This window comes from Prunus avium, chromosome 3 (genome assembly GCF_965620075.1).
Source record: "Prunus avium chromosome 3, drPruAviu1.hap1.1, whole genome shotgun sequence".
NCBI classification, from domain to species: Eukaryota; Viridiplantae; Streptophyta; class Magnoliopsida; order Rosales; family Rosaceae; genus Prunus; species Prunus avium.
The window spans coordinates 27,693,635-27,704,893 of NC_142286.1; the positions used below are offsets into that span (position 1 = coordinate 27,693,635).

Genomic DNA, 11,259 nt, shown 5'->3' on the forward strand with positions numbered 1-11,259 from the left:
ATGAAGAACGAGGTGGACAAACTCATGACCATCGGCTTCATACGAGAGGCCATATATCCGGAATGGCTGGCAAACTCAGTCATGGTTCGGAAGGCAAAGGGCGGATGGCGAATGTGCCAGGACTACACCGACCTCAATAAGGCCTGTCCGAAGGATAGCTTCCCGTTGCCGCGCATCGATCAGCTGGTTGACGCCACTGCCGGTCATGAACTGCTCAGCTTCATGGACGCATACTCTGGGTACAACCAGATCTTCATGCACCCTGCCGATAGCGAACACACGGCGTTCATAACTGACAAAGGCCTGTATTGCTATAACGTCATGCCGTTCGGCTTGAAGAATGCGGGGGCAACCTATCAGAGACTGGTCAGCCGAATCTTCGCTGAGCAGATCGGTAGCACCATGGAGGTCTACGTAGATGACATGCTAGTAAAGAGCCGAACGGCAGGGGAGTATTTGAAAAACCTATCGCTCATGTTCGGCATCTTGAAGGATTACCGAATGAGACTCAACCCGACGAAGTGCGCCTTCGGCGTATCTTCCGGAAGATTCCTCGTTTTCATGATCAGCCAGAGAGGTATTGAGGCAAACCCCGATAAAATCAAAGCCATAATCAACATGGAGGTGCCGAAGATACAAAAGGACATCCAGAGCCTTACCGGACGAGTGGCAGCCCTCACTCGCTTCATCTCCAAAGCTACAGACAAATGTGCACCGTTCTTCAAAGCCTTGAAAGGGGGCAAACACCATATAGAGTGGACTGCCGAATGTGATGAGGCGTTTCAAGACTTGAAGGACTACATGGGCCGAGCACCGCTACTATCGAAACCCCTCCCTGGAGAAACGCTCTCTCTATATCTATCGGTATCCAGCACTGCCGTCAGCTCTGTACTGATACGGATCCCAGAGAAGGCAGAGCTGCCGATCTTCTACGTCAGTAAGGCACTTCAGGGGGCAAAGTCTCGGTATCCCCCGCTCGAGCAGCTGGCTTTAGCTCTGGTCGTTTCTGCCCGGCGGTTAAGGCCCTATTTTCAGGCCCACACCATCATCGTTCTAACCAACCAGCCCCTTTGGCAAGTTTTTCAAAAACCAGAAACATCCGGAAGATTGGTGAAATGGGCGATCGAGCTAGGAGAATTCGACGTGCAGTTCAAACCTAGGCCTGCCGAAAAGGGACAAGCCGTAGCAGACTTCATCGATGAGCTGACACCTTCGGAGACTTCAGAAACTGAGAAAACCCCTCCACAGGAAGGCCTACCGAACGGCAGTCGCCTCGACCAGTCAACTCATTTCTGGATCCTGCATGTTGACGGTTCGGCAAACCAACAAGGATGCGGAGCAGGTCTGGTACTCACCGCTCCCGATGGAGCCAAAATTGAAAATGCCATCAGGTTTGGCTTCCGAACGTCCAACAACGAAGCCGAATACGAGGCACTTTTGGCTGGCCTACGGCTCGCCAGAAGCATGGGGGCAATTCAGGTGACTGCCGACTTCGCAGCTAATAGTAAACCAGGTGACTGCCGACTTCGCAGCTAAAGACGCATCCATGACGGCATATCTTACGGCAGCACACCAACTGCTAAACAAGTTCCAGGCGTACGAGATTCGGCAGATACCAAGGAACGAGAACAGTCATGCCGACGCCCTCGCTAGACTGGCTTCGGCAATCAACGACAAAGTGGGTCGAAAGATCCCCGTCGAGATACTGGCCCTTCCGAGCACCGCCACTGCCGAGGTCTGCGCTGTAGAGTACAACGATACGTGGATGTCGCCTATTCACGCTTACCTAACGAACGGTACCCTCCCTACGGATAAGGCCAAGGCCAGACAGCTGCGTTACCGATCGACGAGGTACATTGTCATCAACGACGTTCTGTACAAACGTGGCTACTCGACCCCCTACATGAAATGTATCACTGAATAGCAGGGCGAGTATGTCCTTCGGGAGATCCACAGTGGTGTCTGCGGCGATCACTCCGGTTCTAAATCCCTGGCCCACAAAGCCTTTCGGCAGGGCTACTATTGGCCATCCATGCACAGGGACGCAATCGCGATGGTAAAGAAGTGCGACAAATGCCAGAGGTTCGGTAACATCCCGCACCTACCTGCCGAACCCCTCACGCCTATCGTAAGCCTATGGCCATTCGCCCAATGGGGACTCGACCTAATTGGACCAATGCCGCAAGGTAAAGGACAGGTCAAGTACGCGATCGTTGCCGTGGACTACTTCACGAAATGGGTTGAGGCCGAAGCCTTAGCCACCATAACGGCAGCTAGAGTTGAAGAGTTTGTCTGGACCAACATCTGTTGCCGCTTCGGCATTCCCTACGCCATGATCACTGATAACGGCAGACAGTTCGATTCGGCGCTCTTCAGGCAGTTCTGCACTCGCCTCAAAATCAACCTGTTCTTCGCCTCGCCAGCTCACCCTCAATCGAACGGCCAAGTTGAGGCCGTAAATAAGATCATCAAGAAACTCTTGAAACGGCAACTCAACAGTGCCAAGGGCGCTTGGCCGGAGAAGCTTCCCGAAGCTCTATGGGCCATACGGACATCCTACCGAACCTCCACAGGGGAAACTTCTTTCAGCCTCGCATTCGGCTCGGAAGCCGTTGTCCCAGTTGAGATCGGTGAGTCTTCTTACCGAACGGAAAGCTTCGAGCCGAAGGCTAACGAGGTAGCACTCGCGTTAAGCCTGGATTTAATCGAAGAACGGCGACCGGTAGCCAACCTTCGGAATGAAGCTTACAAACAGCGCGTCTCTCGGTACTACGACTCAAGGGTCAAACCGCGTTCCTTCAGAATCGGGGACTGGGTCATGCGCAAGGTTTCGCTTGCAACCAAAAACCCAACGGAAGGAACCCTCGGACCTTCTTGGGAAGGACCTTACGAAGTCATCGGCATCCTACGTTCCGGTACTTACAGGCTCCGAGGCACAGATGGGAAGACCCTCGGTCACCGATGGAATGTGGACCATCTCAAGAGTTATTTTAAATAAAGCCCCCTAGCCAACGGCAGGGAGGAATTTGTATTTTTGCCTACGGCATATATAAAGAAAACGAGATTATCCAGTCCCATGTATTCGGAACGTAACATCCTAGCGGTATCCGTTCAAAAAAAAACATTGTTTCGGTAGGGCTCACCAAAATGAGCCACAGTAACATTGCCTACGGCAACTAAAAGTAGACCACTACATGCTTACTGCCGATTCCAACTTAGCTTGTCAATTTTCATTCCAAGTTAATACAGTATGTACGAGCCTACGGCAGTACAATGCCCAAGAATTACCTACGGTATTCTCATCGCGCAAGGACTACAAGGCTATACGGTATCCCAGACGTGCCCACGGCATCTCCATAGGCGAAAGGCTTTGTGGGACCGTGTTCCCACCGATGCTTTGGTTTGTATACGAAGGTAAGGGCACTTTGGTTAAATCCAAGGCAAACCAACTCCTAAGTGGCCAACGGCCCAATCAGTAATCATCCTACAGTTATTAGCCCACGGCAGTAACAAGCATGGATAAGAATTCAAACATAAATTGGCAAAAACACAAGTTTAAAAAGACAAATTACTTTAAAAATTAAAAATGCCCTCGGCATTAATGTGTTCGGAAATTTTGCCAACGGCAATTAAAATACAAAAAAAATTACTATTATAAAAATACAACTCATGCCTCGGCAGCACGACCTCCCTGCTCTTCGGTAGCCTCAACCGCGGCATCGACGGTCGCATCAGGGGCATCCTCGGCATCCGGACCCTCGGCATCCTCAGGGGCATCTTCCCCCTCGTATTCCTCGATCATCTCTTCTGTGAGGCCTTCCGGTAGGGGAGGGGGATCGGCAGCGAAGTTCAGGTTCAGCTTCTGGCCCGGATTAAACCGCTTGAAACGGTAGATGAGGTCCGCCATCTCCGAAGCCACTTCGGTATCCACCAAAGAGGTGAACTCAGAGGAGGAACGGTATCCCCCGATGGCTTCGTTAACGGCAGCCTCTATCTCCGCTGCCTTCGATCGCTCGGACGCCTCCAATGCCGTCTGCACCGCCACCTTCACTCCTTCGGCATGCCTAGCCGCCTGCTCAGCGCCGTCTAGAGCCTCACGCATCTCGGCAAGCTTTGCCTCATGCGCTTGAATCTGCCGTTCGGCAGCACGCATGTCCTGCACCAGGCTGGCGTGGTCCTGGAGCGCCTTTGCGGCATCGGCAACCTTGGAGCGGCCGTCCTCGTAGAGCCGTTTCGCGCGTTCGGCAGCGTTGATGGCTCTCTTCATGCACAGCCACATGTCCATCGACGCCTGAGAAACAAAACCACAAGTCAGTATCAAACAGAAGAAAACTATTGACAAAAGCACGATTGGAGTTCGAAGGTTACCGTGGCCTGCAGACGGAAGGCGCGCCCAGCCTCCTCCCGAAGAGCCCTCTTCGGCAGCTCGTCAATCTCAGCAAGGTCCATCTGCGAACCCACGATCATGTGGTTCGCAAACTGGACCGTCTTCGAAGGACAGGCCAGTGTGACCGCCTCGGTAGGCCCCCCTTCCTCCTCAGCGGCAAAGATGGCCCTCTGGCGGCAAAGATGGCCCTGCTGAAGGACGTCGGTGAAGAACGCAACCTCACCGTCCTCAGGGTCGCTCAGGGATTCGGTAGGGCTCGGGATCCTCATCCCTACCGAATTGGGAATCCTATACTCCGCCCTAATCCTCTCCAGCTCTCGGTAGGTCAACTTATTGGGCGGTAGGTAATCTACGTCAAAGAGCTGCTCCCTCGGTACCCCCATCGGTATCCTTTGATTCCCTCTGCTCACTATTGTCACCCTCGGTAGGGTAACTGGCTCGGAAGTCTCCTCACGGCCAGAAGTAGAAGCCTCTTCACGGTGACTGGAAGATGCCTCCGGCATCCGGGCGTCTTCCGCTTGAGGTTCGGGACGCTGGCTCAACCCAGCCTGCCGACCATCACTGTAAACAACAGCCAACGGCAGGGGCTGACTGGTCATGAGCCCCTTACCGATTCCATGGGTGGGCGCAGGTCTAACCCTCTCGCCAACTACTTCCACCTCTGAACCACTATCGCTATCGGTATCAAACCCCGACTCCTCATTGTCGGTAGCCCTTCTCCTATCTGGAGACTCATTCTCGAACGCGTTGGGCTCGCTCTCGAATCCTGACTCGCTATCAGACATCTACAAAAACAACGGAAGGAAACTAAGGGCCATACGGGGGACTATCCTACCGATGCCTACGTCTCTACCTATGGCAACTAGACTACCGAACCACATCCCACTTGCATAAAGTTCTAGTCTAGTTCAAACCATGGAAGGACGTATGCACAATGAAAAGAAGAAATGAAAATTGCAAAGTTACCGAACGGTACCTTGTGTGTTGGAAGTAAAAGGCTCGAATTGCTTCTAGTACCGTTTGATGTTGCCGGAAATCGCCTGTATTGCCGTCTGCTCACGCCGGAAATCGCCTTTGTTACCGATCGCCTTCGTCAGAAATCGCCTGGACAGAGCTCTCGCCTCACTCACAAACGCAAAGTGAGCTTCACCTCAGAGACTCCCTCTATTTATAGGGCGAAAGTCGCAACGGTATGCCTCGAAAGACCAAACGGCGCATTAATGGCGCCGCTCCGCGTGATTAGACACGCCACGTGTCATGCGCTGGGTGGAACTTCTGACAGCACGCTGGGTGCAGAAGACGAAGCGTCATTCTGTCCCATCATTACCCTCCACTGTGCGTGAGACGCATGAGAAAATCAAAACTCGCCCAAGTTAACAAGTTATCGGCAAGCATCCCTCGGAACCTCCTAATATACCAAAAACTGCCGAACAGTAACCCTCAAAGTAGCGACTCTTGAGTTTCCAGGCAGGTTTTTGAGATCAATCGGCACCAGGACAAGGCCCCAGCGCGCCTCCCTGACAGACTACCGAACGGTAGATTAACCGAGCGCCTACCGAAGGACATACAAGTCCCCGACCGAGAAATCTCGCTCGAGAACTTGGGGGACTCCTGTTTACACCCAAAATAAACAGCCAATAAGAGCAGGACACGTGGAGAAAACTGGGCTTGGTCAGAGGCGCCCTCGGCACTCTACCTACCGATATCTCCATTAGGGCAACACCCTCTCCCGGGACACGTGGCACGCTCCCAAGCGACGCCCACAGTCCCACATCGAAATAATCAACAAAATGCACACCTCCCAAGACCTATAAAAGGAGGCCAATCATCCCCAAAATGGAGGTAATCAGAACTTACGGCACACAAGCCTATTGATCTGTCAGTTGAACTTTCTATTCCCGAACTTACTTAAGCATCGGAGAGCCTTCGGCCGGTACCACACCGGTGCCCTAGGTCTTACCGTGCGCTTACTTTTATTGCAGATCGCACAGTCTACCGAAGCATCAAGTCTACCGAAGACACAAATTTACTAAGTTGACCCTCTAAGTCAAAGAACCACTTTTTGGCGTCAACAAAGGTTATACTAAATATATATATATATAGGTCCATGTTAATATATTAATTTAGAAAGGAAAAAAGAAAAGAAAATCATGATTTAAGTGGAGGCGTTAGGTCTGTTGTTTGTTTAAAAACAAAAAATCATGATTTAAAAATTATAAAAAAAGGCATGCTGAACGTGCGTTTCTTTATGTAATCCCAGTGCTGAACGTGAGTTTCATTAACTATATGAAACGAAGTCGTTTCATTCCCAACGAACCCTGAAAAAAACACGCGAGGTCATCTTCTTCCTCTCGCAGCCGCTTGCAGAACAATGGCGCTTCGTCCGCCTAACAACACCTCGTCACGCTAAACGTGCAACTTGCTAAATAGAATAACGCCTCAAGCGATTTCCTTCCACCTCGCTCCGACGCGCGCTTAGGCATGCCGTGAGAATGGGATGGATACATTTCACTCGAAGGGGAGAGTGGCTGCAAACAGAGTTTCTAATATTTCATAATCTACTTTTTCTATTTTTTTTTTTTTTTTTGAAAATCCTCGCGTACGAGGAGAGAATACTCATAATAACAAAGTAGAAGGACGAGGGGGGCGAAAAGCCTGACCTCGAGTACAACTATCGACATCAAGGGCGTCCTGAATAAAATCAGGGGGCACCTCGACCCACTCACATGGGTGCGAACAGTTAACAGCAAATTTAGCTAAACAATGAGCTACACCATTGGCCTCACGGCGAACAAAACTAAAGCAATCCCTCCGGTGATCCTGCAAGCTAGACTGAATATCTTCGATAAGCTGCCCCAAGGGGGACAAGTTTACCTCGGAGGAGAGAACATCCTGGATAGTATTGAGCGAGTCACCCTCAAACCTGACCGCCTGCCCCCCCATCTTCCCCCAGAACCGTACAGCCTCTTGAGCCGCGAGGCACTCAACATGTTCCGCAGAACTAGCGAAAGACACACGCTTCGCAAGGGCAGCCAGAAATCTCCCATCTTCGTCCCTAATGACAACCCCAACACCCCCCCAGTCGACCCAGGGTGGAAGGCCCCGTCGAAGTTGATTTTGATCGTGCCTGGTGGAGGGCAACTCCAGCAACTCGCACCAAGGGAGGCATGACTACCCGTAGGCTGGTCATTTGCACACCGGAACTCCTCCATATATTGGAGCACAAACTGAACGAGATCATGCGGCTGCCGCTGCGTGCTACGCCATGTAACATCATTCCGGTTAGACCACAGGGCCCACATCACGACCATGGACAGGGCACGAGCAGCGGACGTCAACTCACGCCAAGAGACAAAGAGCCAATCTTGTAAGGGTAAGTCAGCGTGCCTGTCAGAGGAGAGAAGACCCGGGAGCAAACGCCAGACCGCCTGAGCAAACGGGCAATTCCGGAGGATATGCAATGCTGACTCCTCCGCACCTCCACAAACGCAGCACCCCAGCTGCGGTAAAGAGACCCGCCGCTTAGCAAGAGCACAACACGTAGGAAGGATATCATGGATACCACGCCAGGTACATAATTTAATCTTTTTAGGGAGCTTTGCATTCCAAACCCACTTCCACAACAGAGTCATGCCCGAAACTGAGGAAGATGGTGGGTCGGGGTCAGTCGACAAAGTAAGAGCCACACGGTACGCGCTCTTAACAGAAAATTTTCCCTTCCGGTCAAAATGCCAAATGAGGTAGTCTGGGGGAGACCGGAGGCTTAAAGGCACCATGAGAATCTCCTCCACATCCAAGGGCAGGAACAGGGACGTAAGAAGTGGTATATTCCTCTGGGGTTGGCTCGCCTTACAAATGAGGCTGCTAACTTTTAACTCTTCAAGCCCCACGACAGGAGGAGTAACCACTTCAAAGCTGGTTGGCCTAGGGAGCCACCGGTCCCCCCAAAACCTTAATATCGGACCCATTACCCACAACGCCACCGAGAACCACGGGTAATAACCTTCATAGCAGAGAGAATGCTACTCCAAACAAATGATGGTTTGGAACCCGGAACCGCATCCAGGAGAGAAGAGTGGGGAAAATACCTAGCCTTCAAGACCTTGCTGATCAGAGAATCTGGGTTATGAAGGAGGCGCCACCCTTGCTTAGCAAGCATAGCAAGGTTGAACGCATAGAGGCTCCTAAAACCCAACCCACCCTCGCTCTTTGGTAGACCCAACTTGCCCCAACGCATCCAGTGGATTTTTCGCCTATCACCATGCTGACCCCACCAGAACCTTTGCCATAAGTTGCTCAAGATCAGAACAAAAGTTTTTGGGTAGCAGGAAGCAACTCATAGTGTAAGTAGGAATAGCCTGGGCCACCACCTTAATTAAGATTTCCTTGCCTGCCATACTGAGGGTCTTGTCCTGCCAACCCTGCATCCTCTTCCAAACACGCTCCTTAATGCTCTGGAAGCAAATATTTTTTGAGCGTCCCACCACCGTAGGCAGCCCCAGATAAATGTCATGGTGAGAAACTTTGTTGACGCCGAGTTGATGGGCCAAGATCCCCTGAACGTCAATAGGGATATTTGAGCTAAAAGCCACAGTACTCTTTCCACAATTAATTTTCTGTCCCGAGGCCCGTTCATATAACTCAAGGATATGTCGTAAATGGTAACAGTTAGCTGAGTTAGCCCGAGCAAAGATAAAGCTGTCATCCGCAAAGAAAAGGTGGCTGACGCTCGGCGCCCCACGACAGATGGTGATACCCTGCAGCTCCCTACGACGCTCGGCCATATTAAGCAGGGTAGTAAGCCCCTCCGCACAGAATAGGAACAGGTAGGGCGAAATAGGGTCCCCCTGACGAAGGCCCCTAGAAGGATGCAAGTTGCCCCGAGGCTCCCCATTAATAAGGAAGGAATATGTAACTGTACGGACACAGGCCATCAGCATTTCCACCCACTGAGCGTGGAACCCCAGCTTCAACATGACCTCCTCCAGGAAATTCCACTCCACACGGTCATAGGCCTTACTCATGTCTAGTTTAATCGCCATGCAACCCTTCTTGCCACGTCTACGCTTACGTAAATGGTGGGTCATTTCAAAAACCACAATGGAATTGTCAGAAATCAATCTACTCGGAACAAAAGCGGACTGGTTTGGGGAGATGATGTGATGAAGGAGTCCTTTTAACCGGTTTGCAAGGACCTTCGCCCCAATACGGTAGATAACATTGCACAGGCTAATAAGGCGAATATGAGACATATTTCGAACCTCCCTCACCTTAGGGATTAAAGCAACAGAAGTAGAATTGATCCTTGAGACTGCCCCCGGACACCGAAAATACTCAGTGACAGCACGCACAACGTCGTCCCCAACAATAGCCCAGTATTTCTGATAGAAAAAAGGGGACATACCATCCGGCCCAGGAGCCTTGGAAGGATGCATTTGGAACAGAGCATGTTTTATCTCAACAGAACAGAACGGCTGCATAAGGGAATGGTTCATCTCAGGCGAGACCCGACACTCCAGGTCATCAAGAATCTCACCCATCCCCTCACCCTGAGCAGACGAAAACAACTGGGTGAAATAATCAAGAACCGTCTTCTCAATCCCAGCATCGTAAGAATGCCACCTACCCTCCTCATCAAGTATACCCCGTAACAGGTTCCGCTTTCGGCGATGATTGGCATGTTGGTGGAAGAACCTGGAGTTTTTGTCCCCCGCTTTCAGCCAAATAGCCCTTGAGCGCTGCCTCCAATATATCTCCTCCATCTGAAGCAGAGCGTTAAGGTCACCCTGAACCACCCGTTTCTCATCCTCCAAGGAACTAGAGTACGGAGCTCGAAAAAGAAGGGCCAACTTCGCCCGAAGGTCAGAAAGACGCCGTGCAGTATTACCAAATTCCACCAAACTCCAGGTTCGCAACTTCAGGGACGTCGATGATTGACGTTTCTCGAAGCGTGTAGTAGGGTTCAACCAAGAACCAGCAGACCAGCTCTGCTGCACCACCCGCTCACAGTCAGCATGGGCTGACCACATCTCCTCAAAACGAAACCGCTTTCGGGACGGACGACGACGCCGCGGCTGAGACTGGAGAACCACAAGGATGGGCAGATGATCTGACGCACAAGGGTCAAGATGCAAAACATACGAAAGAGGGAAATGGTCCTGCCAGTCCGACGTTGCCAAAGCCCGGTCCAGCCGCTCACGGATTACCTCACCCGCATAGTTTCGCTTCCAAGTAAACTTGTAGCCAGAGAAACCCAAGTCCTGAAAAGCACAGAGATCCACAACCTCACGAAAACCATTCATCTGCCGATCACTACGAGGGAGCCCCCCCTCCTTCTCATGAGCAAAGAGGAGCTCATTAAAATCACCAACACAAAGCCAAGGTAAATGATTATGCAAACCCAGCTGGGAAAGCAACACCCAGGACTTATCCCGGTCGGCGGTTGCCGGAAAGCCGTAGAAGCCCGTGAGACGCCATCTCCCAGCCACCCCAATAGAACCAACTTCAGCATCAATAAAGTGATCCGAAAAAGACTTAATAAACAACTCAGTATCATTGTTCCAGAGTAGAGCCAAATCACCAGATTGGCCCCTGGAACTCACGGCCAGAACATGCGCAAAACCAAACCTCATTTTCAACTTGTTCATGTGACCACTACTACAACGGGTTTCACAAAGGAAAACGATCGCGGGAGATTCTTTTCGGATTAAACTCTTTAATCCATTAACTGTCCAAGGGTTCCCAAGTCCTTGGCAGTTCCAGCATAGGATATTCATTGGGACCGGGGGGGCTGAGCCGAAGCAGCCTCCACCGATGAGTTCATTGTAGTTGGGTCAGTATGGCACCTAAAACGTTTTTGGGTTGGCAGGTCA

At 51.3% G+C, this 11,259-nt stretch overlaps 2 protein-coding genes across 2 annotated transcripts; one reads left to right on the forward strand and one right to left on the reverse strand.

Annotated features, from left to right (window-relative positions):
- Nucleotides 1-1,546: 1,546 nt before the first annotated feature.
- Nucleotides 1,547-1,924, forward strand: LOC148295854 (uncharacterized). The gene has a single exon (XM_088250615.1). The coding sequence runs from the start codon at nucleotides 1,547-1,549 to the stop codon at nucleotides 1,922-1,924; it is 378 nt and encodes a 125-aa protein (XP_088106741.1).
- A 5,079-nt stretch (nucleotides 1,925-7,003) lies between these two features.
- LOC148295855 (uncharacterized) lies at nucleotides 7,004-8,355 on the reverse strand. The gene is made up of 2 exons (XM_088250617.1): nucleotides 7,586-8,355; nucleotides 7,004-7,442 (listed from the first exon to the last, which is right to left on the reverse strand). Exons 1-2 carry the CDS (start codon nucleotides 8,353-8,355, stop codon nucleotides 7,004-7,006), a joined length of 1,209 nt encoding a protein of 402 aa, XP_088106743.1.
- Nucleotides 8,356-11,259: the final 2,904 nt, after the last annotated feature.